This window comes from Artemia franciscana, chromosome 17, assembly GCF_032884065.1.
Source record: "Artemia franciscana chromosome 17, ASM3288406v1, whole genome shotgun sequence".
Classification (NCBI taxonomy): Eukaryota; Metazoa; Arthropoda; class Branchiopoda; order Anostraca; family Artemiidae; genus Artemia; species Artemia franciscana.
In genome coordinates, this window is record NC_088879.1 from 23,676,896 (window position 1) to 23,695,128 (window position 18,233).

At 35.6% G+C, this 18,233-nt stretch overlaps 1 protein-coding gene across 1 annotated transcript in view; it reads left to right on the plus strand.

The window, feature by feature from the left end:
- The first annotated feature begins 468 nt into the window (after positions 1 to 468).
- Positions 469 to 18,233, plus strand: part of LOC136037619 (uncharacterized) — a 51,863-nt gene continuing 34,098 nt past the window's right edge. The window contains exon 1 of the mRNA XM_065720334.1: positions 469 to 1,403. Coding sequence (XP_065576406.1) covers positions 958 to 1,403 — 446 coding nt within the window. The 5' untranslated portion in view covers positions 469 to 957. The remainder of the gene's footprint in view (positions 1,404 to 18,233) is intronic.

An 18,233-nucleotide genomic window follows, 5' to 3' on the forward strand; every position in this document is an offset into this window, starting at 1 on the left:
TTGTTAGGTGGTTGAGTTGTTGAATGTCAGGCCACAGTCAAGTTCCGTTTTAAAATTAATGTTGTGTTTGTTTTTGGGGATGGAAGCACTATTTCTATGCCTCTTCGAGACTACTAATGCTTGATCTGTATACAAAATAGTTCATTACCTGAAAATGAAGTAATAATTGGGTTTCTTTAGTCCCCCTTTTGTCCCCTTCCCAGACAAAATTGATGTGACGTCTCAGCAACTGTAGGCAAAGAAGACGTGTGTAATTAAGGATTAAATAGTCAGGTGATTCGAAGCAGAGTTTTTGTAACAGTTTTTGATGTCAATAAGATTAGCAAACTGAACTTGGATAAGTAAAAATGCTGTTGAATATCCGTACTTTTTTTCATTTTTAAGTATGAATAAACTATAGACTGCACAATTTTGTGCTTCAATACCAAACATCACCAAGTAAGAATATGTTCTTGGAAGCTGGTAAATCCCTATGAAATTTTCGTACCACAAAATAGACAGGAAATGCACTCATTAAATTCAATAAATTTAGTTAGGTATGTCGTTTTAAAGGATTCTAGTAACTAAATGAACTTTTTATTTTCCAGAGGCATGCAAAGCTTTCAATCATTTTCTCCTGCGTCTATTAACTACTTTCCAGTTTCTTCTGCTTCCATTTTCTATGGACCAGAGGCTGCAAATCAAAATCCTCGTATGTTTTGGGTCAAATATGAAGCTTCACCTGTAGACTTTGGTTGTCAGCTTCAACCAACTCATTTGGTCACACCTCTTGCTGTGCCCTACCCAGGGCAAGATGTAATTCCCTTCACTAGTCATTTTGATGAGAAAAGTTTGTACTATATCCAACAACAGTATATACCTGTGAGCCATGGAAATCTGCAAGGAGAGATCTTGCAGCAAGAATATATGGCCACGAACTTGTATTTCCCGCCTTAAGGTGCCTCTGTTCCGCAGCAAATGGCTTCGCCCGCTGATACTGATGAAGTGGTTTTCATCCAAGAGCATCTAGTAACAGGGCAGGGTTTTCAAATTGTTAATCATTCACCTCCCGTGGTCCCAGTGAATCAAATGATTACCCCGCAGAATTCCCCTTACATGAGTAACAGCTACGCAAATCTTAAGCAAGGAAATCAATCCTGTAATAATATCAGCCAGAATTTTAGTCAATTAGAGCTTGGTTCGGAAAAGTCCCTCCTAGGCTTAGAATCTGGGATGGAAAATTTTACCTTAAACTTTTCCCCTGATCTCATTCCCAGACAAGGAAAAGGCCCTAGTGGAAATGCAATAGGGTCAATAATGCATTTCAAATGTCAACCTGATTTCCCAGGAACTGCAAATACTGAGCTAGATTTGGAAGCTGTCATTGACAGTAAAACCATCAATGGGAATTTTCCAGTTTTACAGTAAGTTTACGTTCATTCTTTTTCTTTTATATCTATTTGTTTTCTTTCTTCATGTCACAGCTTAGATCCTGTTTAAAACCTGTTTAAATCCCCCCACCCCAAAAGAATAACCCGGGTATTTCCTTCCTCACTGTAAATCCCCCCCAAATATTTCTTGCAAACGATCCCACTGGAAAAATTCTCCTTGGCATACTTTCATTAAAAGAAGCTTATTTTTGTTTTATTTCTGATTGTTTTTCTAGTCATGCCAGACCCCCTACCCCCAGTGGAAAGTGTCTCCGGGAAATCCTCCCCTAATGGAACGTATCTCCTACGGAAAATTCCCCCATGGATAATTTCTTCTGCTGATGATTCCCCTTAGGAGAATTTCTCCCGAGGAATCCCCCATTCCTGGAAAAATCCCCAAGAGAATTTCAACCCTGCTGAAAAGACTCCTCCAACCTCTCAACCTCCAGAACATAATCTACATGTAGAATAAAGTCACAAACGAGAAGATAAAACAGATGTCGAGTAACAATTCTAACAAAATCCCCCTTTGGAAAATTCGCCTTTAGAAATCTGTTTGATGTTGTAGTAGCCTGGTACTTCTGCTAGCTAGCAGATGATACATGAAACTTACTGAAGTGACTGGGAGTATATGAAAGGGGGATTGTAAATACTTCCCCTGTTTGTGCTCAACACCCTTTTGTCTCTAGAAGTGACACCAAAAAAGTGCCATTTTTAGTTCCAGATAACATTTAGGATGGATAGATTTACGAAATTACAACCTTTACAAAAATCATGTATATATGATCAAGAGCTTTAAAATGGGCCGTTTAACATTTGTCTGTGATGCTGTAGTAGCCTCCTACTTGTGCTAGTCAGCGAATGGTTTAAGAAAATTCCAAAGAGAAGTGGGAGGTGGAGTATACAAGAGAGGAATTCCAACATCTGGTAAATGCCACCAGAAATGTCGAATTTGGCATTAGATAGAGCTTGATGATTCATTACATGATGGTGTTGTCAAGACAAATTAATATAAGGCACGTAGATATGAAAATTATATTTAGTTGAACTCATAAACATCTCTCTATGATGCCTCCTGCAGAAAATTCCCTCTGGATTTTCATTAGAAGGGGAATTTCAAGTTCTACTTACCTGTGTCAGAGGTAATGCTATAGCGTTTTCCATAGTAAAGAGCCATACGTGTCCAGTGTATTAATATTTATTTATTTTTTGCCAGAGGCACTTCATATGAAAGGGATGGTCGTATCAATTTCGGAGGGGGCCTATTCTACTTGAAATTAAAAGTTCTAGGGTCTTTTTCAAGAGACAAAAGTGATTGGAGGGTATCAAACCACTCACAAAATTGTTTTTTCCGCAAACACATTCGATCAAAATTTTGAAAAGTCATTTTGTTCAAAATAGTCCAAAGGTCAAATAACCATACCTCTAGGTTTGACAACCCCCCTTCTACCCCCTGGGAATTGCATGTAAGATATACAAGTTGCCCGTTTTTAAGAAATAAAGTATTTTATGGGAGGGCTTTTCCTTCTCAACGCCCCACTCTTTACGCTAAAGTTTGACTCTTTCTCTTAACTCTACATTTTAAAACAGTAAAAACGTAAAGCGTAAAAAACGTTTTATAACGTAAAGAGCGGGGCGTTGAGAAGGAAAAGCCCCTTTCATATACGGAGTTATTTTCTGTTCGTTTTAAGTTTTAATGTCGCTCCTTACTTTCATTTAAAAAACTTGTTTTTTTTATTTAATTTCTGAACGTTTTTGAATCAATGAATGTTTTGATTTAAAACGTTAATATGTTTGATTAAAAACAAATATGTTTGATTTAAAACGAAATTTGTATATATTTTTTTTTTGGTTACATGGCTTTCTCATAATTTTGATCGAATGATTTTGAGAAGAGAAGAGCGGGGGAGGAAGCCTAGTTGGCCTCCGATTTTCGGTTAATTAAAAAGGCAACTAGAACTTCTAATTTTTTACGAATCTTTTTATAAGTAAAAGATATACGTAACTTATAAATTAGCTTACGTAAAGAACTTTTGTATTCTCATGCTTTTATTACATATATGAGGGGGTTCGCCCTTTCGTCAGTACCTCACTCTTTACACTAAAGCTTAAATTGTGTCCCAATTCATTAAGAATGACCCCTGAATCACAAAAGCCGCTGAATAAATAGTTGAAATTACTAAAAATACTTTAGCTTAAAGAGCGAGGTATTAGGAGGAGGTGAGCCCCTCATATGGGTAATAATTTGTGTTCGTTTTAATTTTTAATGCTGCTGCTTACTTCCAGCTGAAAAAGAAAACTTTTTCACATTTATTTTTTCATTGTTTTTTTTTTTTAAGTAATGCTAGTAAATCCTGCGCTCCCTTCTGAAAACGCCTGTACACTTCCCAATAACCATTACTATATGTAAGCACTGGTCAAAGTTTTGAACTTGTAGCCCCTCCCACGGAAACTGTGGGAGAGTAAGTCGTCCCCAAAGACATAGTTATAAGGTTTTTCGACTACGTTGAATAAAATGGCTGTCTCAGAATTTTGATCCGTTGACTTTGGGAAAATAATTAGCGTGGGAGGGGGCCTAGGTGCCCTCCAATTTTTTTGGTCACTTAAAAAGGACACTAGAACTTTTCATTTCCGTTAGAATGAGCCATCTTGCAACATTCTAGGACAACTGGGTCGATACAATCACCCCTGGGGAAAAAAAACAAAAAAACTAACACGCATCCGTGATCTGCCTTCTTGCAAAAAATATAAAATTCCACATTTTTGTAGATAGGAGCTTGAAACTTCTACAATAGGGTTTTCGGATACGCTGAATCTGATGGTGTGATTTTTGTTAAGAGTCTATGACTTTTAGGGGGTTCCCCCCCCTATTTTCTAAAATAACGCAAATTTTCTCAGGCTCGTAACTTTTGATGGGTAAGACTAAACTTGATGAAACTTATATATTTAAAATCAGCTTAAAAATGCAATTCTTTTGATGTAGCTATTGGTACCAAAATTCTATTTTTTAGAGTTTTGGTTACTATTGAGCCGGGTCGCTCCTTACTACAGTTCGTTACCACGAACTGTTTGATTGTTTTGTTACAAAATCGTCAAAGATAACTAAATTTTGAACCTTTTCTTCCGAAGTTTCGAAAGTTTAAGATGACTGAGAAATAGACTAGGCAATCATCCTGTGTCCACATATAGTATTCATTTGCACCGGAAATAAACTTTAATCCACTCCCCACTTCTAATATGCAAAAATACTCTGAATTGTAAGAATGGATTGAATTTTCCGTTATTTTGACAAACCACTAAATAAATCAAATAGTTCTTGGCAACAAACTGTAAATTAGGAGCGACCCGGCTCAATAGTAACCGAAACTGTAAACAACAGAATTTTTGGTACAGAGATAATAAAAAGAAATGATTTTTTATACTGATTTCAAATATATAAGTTCTACTAACTTTAGTCCTACGTATCAAAGGTTAAGAGTCTGAGAAAATTTGACTTATTTTCAATTTTTTCGGAGAAAGGCGTAAACATCCCTTCAAAGTTATAGAAAATAACACCATCAGAGAACTATACCATTGATTTTTCAAGCTCCTATATGCAAAAAAGTTGATTTTTTGCCAGAAGAAGGATCATGGAGCCGTGTGTATTTGTTTTATGTTTGTTTGTTTTTGTTTTTCCCCCAGGGGTGATCGCATAAGCCCAGTAGTCCTAGAATATCATGGGAGGGCTCATTCAAACGGATATTAAAAGTGCTAGTGCTCTTTTTAAGTGACCAAAAGGAATGAAGGGCGACTGAGCCACCTCTCATGACCATTTTCTCCGCAAAATTATCTGATCAAAATTTTGAAACGACCATTTTGTTCAGTATAGTTAAAAGATTGAATAATTATGTATTTTGGTGTAAAATAATCCTCTCCACAATCTGTAGGGAGAGGCCTGTAAGTTATAGAATTCGCCCATTTATTGCGCATAGTATTTGTTATTAGGAAGTATAGAGACATTTTAGGGAGAGGGGTGTGCTTGGTATGAATTTCTATGGGTAGAATCTTCCTTGGGGAGCAAAATTTCTGGGGGGCGAATATTCCAGGGGAAATCTTACACTGATTAGACAGAATTACTATACAAAATTCTTTTTAATTGTCCTACATTCTCTTTGCCAAATTTTTTTGCGTGGAAATGTTCTGGTGGAATTATCCAGGACTTTTTTTCGGCTGTTATGTTTTCTGGGAAATAGTTTCTACGGAAGGGGGTTTTCTGGAGTGATCTTGAAACCGATTAGAAATTAAAGTCTTATTCAAATGGAAGAATACTAATACGTAATTTTCTAGTGCTGACACCTTTAACGTAAAGAGCAAGGTGTTGAGGAGAGGGAAGCCCTTAATATTCGAAATAAATCTGTCAAATTGATATGCAAATTTTGTTTTAATTATTCATGTAGAGTGAGCCAAATTCAAACCTGTATGAGTTGAAATTAATTCAGAACAACAACTCTTTTTTTAAACTGAAAGCAAGGAGTGATATTAAAGCTTAAAACGAACAGAAATTATTTCGTATATGAAAGGGGCCATTCCTTTGTCAACGCTTCGCTCTTTACGCTAAATTTTGACTCTTGTCGAAACTCTACTTTTTAAAACAATGAGAAATTAAGTGTAAGGAGTGAGGTGTTGAGGAGGGGACTGCCACATTCATATACAGATGTAATGTTCGTACGATAATAAAAACCCTTCAATTAAAGATGAAATATTTAAGGCAAACAATTGCCTTCAGTGCGAAGTGCCAAATGATTTTTGTTTCCCTCCGCGAACTAATTTTTTCACAATCAATTGTTGTCCCGCTGTCAGAATTTACCTTTGTTATTCACTATAGTAATAGTTTCCTTTCATATCTCCTTATAAAAAAAAAAAAAAAAAAAATGTTTTTTTCAACTGAAAGTAAGGAGCTACATTGAACCTTAAGACGAACAGAAATTTTATGTAAAAGAAGGGTTTCACTACCCTCGTCAATACCTTGATCTTTGCGCTAAAGTTTCTTAAAGAATGACCGCTGAATCACAAAGGCCGTTTAATTAGAATAAATATCTCTTTTGAAATTACTAAAAATACTTTAGCTTTAAGAGTCAGGAATTGACGAGGGGCAAAGCTCCTCATATACGTAATGATTTCTTTCCGTTTTAAGTTTTAATGTAGTTCCTTACTTTCAGTTGAAAACTTTTTTTTTAATTTCTTCTCGTTTTTTAATAATGCTGGGAAATCCAGCGTCCCTTTAATGGAAATTCTCTTTCCCCCTAGATACCCCCCCCCCCCCTTGTCTATATCCATGGGCGTATGTGAACAATTATTTCGCATACAACCACAGCTCTCATTTGCCAATATTCTTCAGAATTTGTTTGAATTCCGGCATCCGGAAACCTCAGAATTAAACTTACAGCAACAAAATAAACAATTTTATTCACGTTATGCTAGAACAAATACTCAGTAAAATCATTTTATTGCAAGCTTACTGTGATTGGATTACCCTGAATTGCTTTCTTGAAATATTTTCCCACCATAGCTAACTTTGAAATAGCTCGAGGCGTTTTTGCAGTTTGTTTCCCAGTAAAGATAATTTCTCATTTCAGTTCACTTAGGGTGATAGAACTAGACCTCCGTTGCCTGTGCAACGGGAAGTGTTGCAGCAACTGTGCCCTGTTCCTTAGGGCACAGTTGCGGAGCAACACGTGCATTTCATGCTTCAGTTCTCGAAAACATCTATAAAAGTTCTATATGAGTTCATAATTATTTTATCTCTAAAACGTTTACTTCCGAAACTAGGGCCGTCTTAACTTGACGCCAATTCGAAGTATTATGTTTCGAGACGCACATTTCGGGAATTATTTCCGGGAAATCTGAAAGAGATACGGAAATAACGTCTTATAGTTTTCTGCTTAACTTTTGATGGTCTAAGCTAGGAAAATATAAAACAAACCAAATTCACCAAAAAATTTAAATTGCCCCGAGGGCATGACAAAACTTCCAAATAGAAAAACCCAAAGAAGGAATTTTATTTCGGAGAAACTATTGTAAGCTCCAGTTGTTAGGAGATCGAGACCTGTCGAACCGCGTTGGAAAAAAAATTCTAGCTGGTCCAGAACAAAAGTTACCTCTAGAACGTCGAAACTTCGGAAATTATTTCTTAGAGAACGAAGCAACTTGGTATATAGAACACTTCACTTCTTCTTGCATACTTTTCATAGCACTACTCGATAAAAATATAAGAAACGTCAAAATCGAAAATTTGAGAAAATTCCAAAAAAAATCAGAACGAGATGGACTTTTCCGGAATTATTTCCGGGAAATCTGTAAGAGCTACGGAATCTTGTGCTCCGGTTCTCGAAGAGACAAATTAAAGTTCTACATGAGTTCAGCATAACTGTATTTCTAACAAGTTTATTTCCGAAGCTAGGGTCGTCTTAACTTGACGCCAAACATCGAACGCAGAGTTTCTAAGAAAAAAACTTTTTTTTTTATGGAAAACTGTTAGAAATTTTAGGAACTTCTCTAGAACTTTTTTACTGTTTCACGTTTCCCTTCCCTCTGAAAAATCTCAAATTTTTAACTCTTACCACTTCGGAGCTACAGGTCGCTGATCACGGTGAAAAAAAAAACAAAAAAAAACTACGAAAGCAGTAGTGTTGCTCCGCAACACAATTAAATAGGCCAGCGCCGGAGTTCAGTCGTTTGTACGGTAAAATTCTATTTTATGTGACTTCTTGCTATCTCGGAAAGGGTTTAGATTAGGAAAATGAAACTTTCAGGGATGGGTTTACAGGCTAAAGTATGTCCTGGGAAAGTATTTTGAAGGACCTTTAAAAATATGTGTGTCATAAAAGTAAAAGCCTGCAAAATAGATCTTCTGCTTGAATGAAGTGTGACAAAATTATTTTCTGCTTCACAACTTTGCTCAATCCCAATTTATAAGGTTTTAAAAATATGCAGATACATTTCCTAAATTAAAAACAAACAAAAAAATGGTAAAATTCTAGTTATTTGACTTCTTGGTATCTCGGAAAGGGTTTAGGCAAGGAAAATGAAACTTTTGGGGATGGGTCTGCAGGCTAAAATATGTCCCGGGAAGGTATTTTAGAGTACTCACCTCCACTCCTTCTCCTCTAGATGGCCCTGAAATTTGCCTACATGACAGGTCTATTACCTATTGAAATGTTGACAAAACAATATTTTGCCTTTATTTTCAGTTACTAGTTGCTTTTTCTCTGGCTTTAGTTCTGAAAATACAATTCTGGTTATTTGAATAGAATTTTGAGCCATATCAATGTTGTTGTTTTTTTTTTACAAAATTTAGGAAATGTATTTGTATATCTTTAAAACCGTATAAAATGGAATTGAGTAAAGTTATGAAGCTGAAAACAATTTTGTTGTACTTCAACAAGCAGCAAATCTATTTTGTAAGGTTTCACTGTTATAACACACATATTTTCAAAGGTCATCAAAGGTCAGGACCCTCTAGAAAGAGAGGGAGTGGAGGTAGGTACTTCAAAAAATCTTTCCAGGACATACTTTAGCCTGTAAACCCATCTCTGAAAGTTTCATTTTCCTAACCTAACTCCTTTTATAACATACATATTTTTAAAGGTCATGAAAGGTCAGGATCCTCTGGAAGCAGAGGGAGTAGAGGTAGGTATTTCAAAATACCTTCCCGGGACATACTTTAGCCTATAGTCCCAGCCCTAAAGTCTCATTTTCCGAACCTAAACCCTTTCCGAGATAGCAAGAAGTCAATTAACTATAATTTTACCAAAAAATAATAGGCTATTGATGTGGCTCAGAATTCCACTCAAATAACAGGAATTGCATTTTTGAACTGAAGGCAGAGAAAAGCGACTGGTAACTGAAAATTAAGCTAAAATGTTGTTTTTTCAAAATTTCAATAGACATAGACTTGTCATGTAGATGAATTTTAGGGCCCTCAAGAGGGAGAAGGAGTGGAGGTGGGTACTTTAAAATACCTTTACAGGATATACTTTTGCCTGTAGACCCATCCCCAAAAGTTCCATTTTCCCCCTTTTCGAGATAGCAAAAAGTCATTTAATTAGGATTTTACCGACTACTCTTTTATCTTAATATGGTTGGATCAAGGTTTGGCACAACACAACCAAAAAGAAAATGTACATGTCGGTTCGTTCAATGCTTTTTCCAAATATAATACCAACTTCCGTTGGGTTCCCACCCTCTCCCCTAATTGGGCCAGATGTTGTCCTAAGATATGCCTATGTTTAAAATGTTGTTCGCTCGCATCATTTTTTTTTGTATGCCTGTTCCTCGTCAGTAGCCTAGTTTTCTCACATTCACTTCTCGCTCCCCCATCCAAATTTTTTTACAAGACCATTAGATATATGTATATAGCCTAGGGCTACATTATTGGGGAGGAGGCAGGGATGCAATTACGGCGACAGCAGGATATATAATTTTAGAAGGAACATTATTGAATGAGAGAATCAAATAGCGTAGTACGTTTTTTTTGTGCGATTTCTATCTTGTAGCAAAATATACGTTTGGTATTAGGTGATTGCAACTTCCAGAGACCCCTAATCTAGTGGTTAATTAAGGTTTAAAAAAGTGTACATTCAACCCCATACCTTCAATTTGCCTCTAATTGTGCTGCCTAAGTTTCGAAAGAACCTAGTAAATAGGTCTTAAGTGAACAATAACTGTAATTTACCTAAGAATCTTCTCAAAACTATTTGGCTATCTCCTCAACCATGGCCTGGTGGTGAGCAGAAGTTGAATTTGATTCAAACTCATTTTTTTTCCAAAATTAGTAAAAGTATTGATATATCTTTCTTCATATAAAATATCAAAAGACAACACGTTTTTCCAACTGAAAGTAACAAGTAACATTAAAACGTAACAAAATAACAAAAGGGCACTTCCTTATTAGCTAGAACACACTTGAGAATTGAAGCGAGGTTAATCATAATGAAATATACATAAGAATGATAAAAATATAATACTTTAGAAACAAATTTGGGCTATATATTTGCACATTATGAAGGGAGGGCAAAGTGTAGTGGGTGTGCATGCCTTATATGTTAGGTACAATTATTCTGCATATTATGAAGTAAGGATTGTTGTACTCGATAAACTTTATCCCAACCTCCCCTAATACGCCAATATATAGCCCAAATTTGTTTCTAAAGTATTAATGTTTAATTGAAATAATGCCACAATGTTTTCCACCAATCCAAACTAATTGTCTGGTATAAGGACTGAAAACCGGCTATTGTTTGATCTTCGCAATACAAATTGTCGAGTGTGTTCTAGCTAAGAACGAAGTACCAACAAAATCTATACTGTATATGAGGGGAACTACCCTTTCCTCAACCGTAGCACTTATGCTAAAGTTTGACTAAAGCAGATTTCTAAGACTTAGAAATCAGAAGGGGGGTTTACAGGGAGGATATCTTCCCAGTATATGTTTTTGGCCCTGGACTTATCACTGAAAGTTTCATTTTCCTAACCTAACCCCTTTCCAAGATAGCAAAAAGTAACTAAACTAGAATTTTATTGATTGAAGCTCCAACTTCCATCTTGAAGGGTTTATTCACATGGCTAATCAACTTTCTGACATTGCAAAAAATTGCTTCTAAAATTCTCACCAACTCTTCTTGTACCTGCTCTCAACCACTCTCATGGGAAGCGGTAATGCGTATTCTGTCCCCTTTTCTAAACTAAACAATAAAACAGCTAAATTCTTCCTTTAATAGGGAAACGTCTGTTGAGTGGATTTCCAGAGTTACTTCCAATTTAACTACATACAAGCAACCAGTGGCTTAATTTCGTCAAAATCCTAGGGGAAGGGGCAAAGTTGGAGCCAATGTTCCCAAATCAAGTGAAAATCATGGTGGAAACTGAAAAATGAGTCATTTGTTACCATAAAGGCAAAGATGTACTAAAAAACCTGACCTGTTTCTCTGAATGCATGAATTATGCAGGCTTATCTTAATTTTTACCAGATTTTTTGCAGAAAACTAAAATGCAGCTGGGGGGCAAACTGAGGCGGGGGGATTCGGGTCTGGAGGGGACAGTTGGCTCCCCTGTTTCATAGAAAATTACGCACCTGTCAGCCTCCCTTTCTACCCTTAATGCCTGGATATAGCCATGGGTTGTATAAAAAGTTCGCTTGTCTCCCTGTCTTTTTAATTTAGAAAGAAATTGACATTGTTAGGCCTTATAAGTCAACTGTCGGTGAAAAATAAGCCCATAAGGCTATGTAAACCAGCAAAATCCAACAAATATTTTTTTTTATTATATTACCATAGGCAATAGCTAGTCAATGGGGGTAGGGCATTTAAACTAGAAATGACCCTGAGAATATGACCCTGAGAATAACTGAATTTTGAATCTTTTCTTCCGAAGTTTCGAAATTTTAAGATGACTGAGAAATAGACTTGTCTTTAGAACCAGGCAATCATCCTGTGTCCACATATAGTATTCATTTGCACCGGAAATAAACTTTAATCCACTCCCCACTTCTAATATGCAAAAATACTCTGAATTGTAAGAATGGATTGAATTTTCCGTTATTTTGACAAACCACTAAATAAACCAAATAGTTCTTGGCAACAAACTGTAAATTAGGAGCGACCTGGCTCAATAGTAACCGAAACTGGTAAAACAACATAATTTTTGGTACAGAGATAATAAAAAGTATATTCGTATATGAAAGGGGCTGCTTGTTCATTAACGCCCCGCTCTTTACGCTAAGGTTTGACTCTTTCCCTTAACTTTACTTTTTTTAAACAGTAAAAACTTTAGTGTAAAGAGCGGGGTGTTAATGAGGAAGCAGCCCCTTTCATATACGAAGTAATTTCTGTTCGTTTTAAGTTTTAATGTCTCTCCTTACTTTCCGTTAAAAAACTTGTTTTTCTTAATTTAATTTCTGAACGTTTTTGAATCAATACATGTTTGGATTTTGGCTCTCTGCAGATGAATAATTAAAACAAAATTTGTATATTTTTTTTTTGGCTAAATGGCTTTCTCATAATTTTGATCGAATGATTTTGAGAAAAAAGGAGCAGGGGAGGAGGCCTAGTTGCCCTCCGATTTTTTCGTTTCTTAAAAAGGTAGCTAGAACTTTTAATTCTTTAAGAATGTTTTTATTAGTAAAAGATATACGTAACTTACAAATCAGCTTACGTAAAGAACTTCTGTATTTTCGTGTTTTATTCCGTATATGAAGGGGTTCACCCGGTCGTCAGTACCTCGCTCTTTACATTAAAGCTTAAATTTTGTCCCTATTTCTTAAGAATGACCCCTGAATCACAAATGCCGAAGAATAAATAGTTGAAATTACTAAAAATACTTTAGCGTAAAGAGCGAGGTATTAGGAGGAGGTGAGCCCCTCATATGGGTAATAATTTCTGTTCGTTTTAAGTTTTAATGCTGCTGCTTACTTCCAGCTGAAAAAGAAAACTTTTTCATAATTATTTTTTCATTGTTTTTTTTTTAAGTAATGCTGAGTAAAATCCAGGATTTTAAGTAAAATCCTGCGTTCCCTTCATGAAAATTTTCTTCCCACATGACATTCCTCCAAGGAAAGTTCCCCCAACATATCCCCTCTTATCAACACCCCCACAACCTAAAAATTCCCCTGAAAACGTGTGTACACTTCCGAATAACTGATACTATATGTAAGCACTGGTCAAAGTTTGTAACATGTGGCCCCTCCCACGGAACTGTGGGTCAGTAAGTCGTCCCCAAAGACATAGTCATAAGGTTTTTTGACTACGCTGAATAAAATAGCTATCTTAGAATTTTGATTTGGTTACTTTGGGAAAAAAATTAACGTGGGAGGGGGTCTAGGTGCCCTCCAATTTTTTGGTCACTTAAAAAGGGCGCTAGAACTTTTCATTTTAGTTTGAATGAGCCTTCTTGTAAACAAACAAATAAACACGCATCTGTGATGTGCCTTCTGGCAAAAAATACAAAATTCCACATTTTTGTAGATAAGAGCTTGAAACTTCTACATCAGGGTTCTCTGATACGCTGAATCTGATGGTCTGATTTTCGATAGGATTTTATGACTTTTAGGGGTTGTTTCCCCCTATTTTCTAAAATAAGGCAAATTTTCTCAGGCTCGTAACTTTTGATCGGTATAACTAAACTTGATTAAACTTATATATTTAAAATCAGTATTAAAATGCAATTCTTTTGATGTAGCTATTGATAACAAAATTCCATTTTTTAGAGTTTTAGTTGCTATTGAGCCGGGTCGCTTCTTACTATTCGTTACCACGAACTGTTTGATAAAGTAATCCTGATTTGTTGATAGAAGGATGTGTCTGTTTTCAATATGTAGTATCTATTCAGCATTTTGTATGTGCGATGCTTGATCATTCAGTATCATACTAAAAGAAGATAAAGACGATAGAATGGTGTTCACTATTTGTAATTATCCGGTGTGACCACTGTGTAAGAAACCTGATAAGATTGTTGTAATTATCGAGGGATAAATCTCTGTAGGTGGCAAATTACGTAGTAATGCGTAGGTAGTAAGACGATACTTTTTAGACCGAGAGATGCTGTAGACAAAGTTTTAAGAGAAAAACAGTGCGGTTTTAGAAAAGTTAGAGGATGTGTTGACCAGATTTTCACTCTTAAGTTAGTAATTGAGAAGTGCCTTAGTTGTCAAACACCTCTGGTCCTCAGTTTTGTAGATTATGATTAAGTTTTCGATTTTGCTGATAGAAGAGCTTTAGAAAAGGTCTTAAGGCCTCGCGGACGTCCAGATATGATATTCTCTGTTTAATTCTTTTTCAATCGCGGCAAATGAGACAAAGGCTCAAGGTTATCAGATTTCACTGCCGTCATTAAACTTAAGGGGTTTCTCACTGAAAATTACGATTACTGCATTGTTATTTTTCGTAATTTGGCAAGTAAATAGGAATATTTATTTGCAAAAGAGCTATTATTCGAGGAGAAAATTAGAGAAATTATTATTCGATATTTTTTTGGGGAGGAGGGGGGTTCAACTCTTATGAAAGAAATACCAGGAAAACACGGGAAAATTAAACATTTCGCTGAGAAAATTAAGCACTTTACAAAGTTTATGTGGGTGAATCCCTCACCTGCGTGTGTGCCTGTGGTCTGGTCATCATTATTTGCCAGGGTGCGGTATAAAATTCTGGAAATTACAAATAAAAAGTACATATTTTCGGGTTTTTACTTCATGCAGACCTATTTACAAAAATTACGATTATTGCATTGTTATTCTTCGTAATTTGGCAAGTAAATAGGAATATTTATTTGCAAAAGAGCTATTATTCGAGGAGAAAATTAGAGAAATTATTATTCAAGATTCTTTGGGGGATTTTTTCATTCAAACCGATTTATAAAAATAAAATTTAAATAATTGCTCGTAGCGAAGTGACCAATTTACTTCATTTTATCAAACAGTTCGTGGTAACGAACTGTAGTAAGGAGCGACCCGGTCTAATAGTAACCAAAACTCTAAAAAACGGATTTTTGATATCAATAGCTACATGAACAAAATCGCATTTTAATGCTGACTTTAAATACATCAGTTTTACCTATCTAAAATTACGAGTCTAAGAAAAATTGCCTTATTTTAGAAAATAGAGGGAAACACCCGCTAAAAGTAATAAAACCAAAATTACACCCATCCGATTCAGCATATCAGGGAACACTACCGTGTAAGTTTCAAGCTCCTATCTTCAAAAATGTGGATTTTTTTTCCAGAGGTGATCTTATCGAACCAGTTGTTCTAGAATGTTGCGAGCGGGCTCATTCCAACGGAAGTTATATATAAGTGAATTATATATAACAAATGAAGTATATAGTACCCTTTTTAAGTGATAAAAAAAATTGGAGGGCACCTAGGCCCCCTCCCACGCTAATTATTTTCCCACAGTCACCGGATCAAAATTCTGATATAGCCATTTTATTCAGCATAGTCGAAAAACCTTATAGCTATGTCTTTGGGGACGACTTACTCCACCAGAATCTCCGTGGAAGGGGCTACAAGTTACAAACTTTGATCAGTGTTTATATAGTAATGGTTATTGGGAAGTGTACAGACGTTTTCAGGGGGTTTTTTGGTTGGGGGAGGGGTTGAGAACAGGGGGTTATGTTGGTGGAACTTTCCATGGAGGAATTTGTCATGGGGGAAGAAAATTTCCATGAAGGGAGCGCAAGATTTTATAGCATTATTTAAAAATAAAACAATACAAAAATAAATATGAAACAGTTTTTTTCAACTGAAAGTAAGGAGCAGCATTAAAATTTAAAACTAACAGAATACAGAAGTTCGTTACGTAAGCTAAATCGTAAGTTACGTATATCTTTTACTAGCAAGAACGTTCGTAAAAAATTTAAAGTTCTAGTTTCCTTTTTATGTAACCAAAACACTGGAGGGCAACTAAGCCTCCTCCCCTACTATGAGAAAAACTATGAGAAAGCCATATAAATATGCAAATTTCGTTTTAATTTCTCATCTGTGGAGAGCCAAAATCAAGACATGTATTAGTTCAAAAACGTTCAGAAATTAAATAAAAAAGTACATGTTTTTAACTGAAAGTAAGGAGCAAAATTAAAACTTAAAACGAATATCTCAACTCTACTTTTTAAAACAGCGCTATCCACTCTTCCAATGTAAGCCCTTCTGCTGTCAAAGGGCACTGTCCTGAAACTACCAATCAGGAAAGCCAAGTATTTCGAAACTTTACAAATCCTTTGGGGCATGACAGGAAATGCCCTTTAAATCGACCCGTGTCGATTTACCAAATTTCAAGAAAAATTACTAACCGAATTCAAAGAAAAATTAAGTCTCACTTGACTCCCTAAAATCAGATTCAAAGTAAAAATCCTTGCCCCTAATTCAGTTGCATCTCAACTATCATTCAGATTTTTATTCGAGTAATCCACAAAGTGCTTATTAGTACGTTAAAAATACCAATATGCTTTTATGAGTTAGGAGGATCAAATTAGCTCGTTAGTTTCTCAGATCCTTTTAAGCCTTTGCAGACATTCTTTCAGAACCTTTATCCGTACTTTTTAATGATTAAATAAAAAACAAGCTTTTTTTAAATGAAAGTAAGGAGCAATATTAAAACTTAAAACGAACAGAAATTATCCCGTATAAGTTTGACTCTTTTTCTCAACTCTACTTTTTAATACTGTAAATACTTTAGCGTAAAGAGCGGGGCGTTGATGAGGGAACAGCCCCTTTCATATACGGGGTAATTTCTGTTCGTTTTAAGTTTTAATGTTACTCCTTACTTTCATTTAAAAAAATTCTTTTTTTTATGCAATTTCTGACCTTTTAGTTAATCCATGTTTTGATTTTGGCTTTCCGCAGATGAATAATTAAAACGAAATTTGCATATTTTTTTTTTTTTGGCTAAATGGCTTTCTCATAGTTTTGATCAAACGATTTTGAGAAAAAATGAGCGGGGGAGGAGGCCCAGCTGCTCTCCATTTTTTTGATACTTAAAAAGCAACTAGAGCCTTTAGTTTTTTACGGTGGTTTTCATTAGTAAAGATATACGTAACTTACGAATTAGCTTACCTAACGAACTTCTATATTCGCATGTTTCTATCAAACAGTTCGTGGTAACGGACTGTAGTAAGGAGCGACCCGGCTCAATAGTAAACGAAACTCTAAAAAACGAAACTTCGATGCTAAAAGATTTATCAAAAGAATTGGATTTTTATGTTGATTCTAAATATATAAGTTTCATCAAAATTAGTCTTTGTCATCAAAAGTTACGAGCCTGAGAAAATTTGTCTTATTTCGGAAAATAGGGGGAAACACCCCCTAAAGGCCATAGGATCTTAACGAAAATCACACCATCGAATTCAACGTATCAGAGAACGCTTTAGAAAAATTTCAAGGTCCAATCTACAAAAATGTGGGATTTCGTATTTTTGTTTTTTTTTTGTTTTTTTTTCCAGGGGTCATCGTATCGACCAAGTGGTCCTAGATTGTTGCAAGAGGGCTCATTCTAACAGAAATGAAAAGTTCTAGTGCCCTTTTTAAGTGATCAAAAAATTGGAGGGCACCTAGGCCCCCTCCCACGCTCATTTTTTACCAAAGTTAACGGATCAAAATTTTGAGATAGCCATTTTGTTCCGCATAGTCAAAAACCATAATAAATATGTCTTTGGGGATCACTTACTCCCCCACAGTCCCTGGGAGAGGGGCTGCAAGTTACAAACTTTGACCAATGTTTACATACAGTAATAGTTATTGGAAAGTGTACCGACGTTTTCAGGGGGATTTTTTGGTTTGGTTGTGGGGTTCAGGGGAGGGGGCTATGTGGGAGGATCTTCCCTTGGAGGAATATTTTATGGGGGAAGAGAAATTCAATGAAAAGGGTGCAGGATTTTCTAGAATTACTATTAAAATAAAAATGAAAATAAAAACATTAAAAAGTTTTTTCAATTGAAAGTAAGGAGTAGTATTAAAACTTAAAACGAACAGACATTATTACGCATATGAGGGGTTCTAAAAATACTATAGCATAAAGAGCGAGGTATTTAGGAGGAGAAAGATACTTCGCTCTTTATGCTAAAGTGTTTTTAGTAATTTCAACTATTTATTATACGGCCATTGTGATTCAGGGGTTCATTCTTAAAGAATTGGGACAACACTTAAGATTTAGTGTGGAGAGCGAGGTATTAACGAGGGGACAAACCCCCTCATATATATAATTAAAAATTTAAGAATATAAAAGTTTGTTGCGTAAGTTAATTCTTAAGTTACGTGTTTTTTTTACTAATAAAAACGTTCGTTAAAAATTAAAAAGTTCT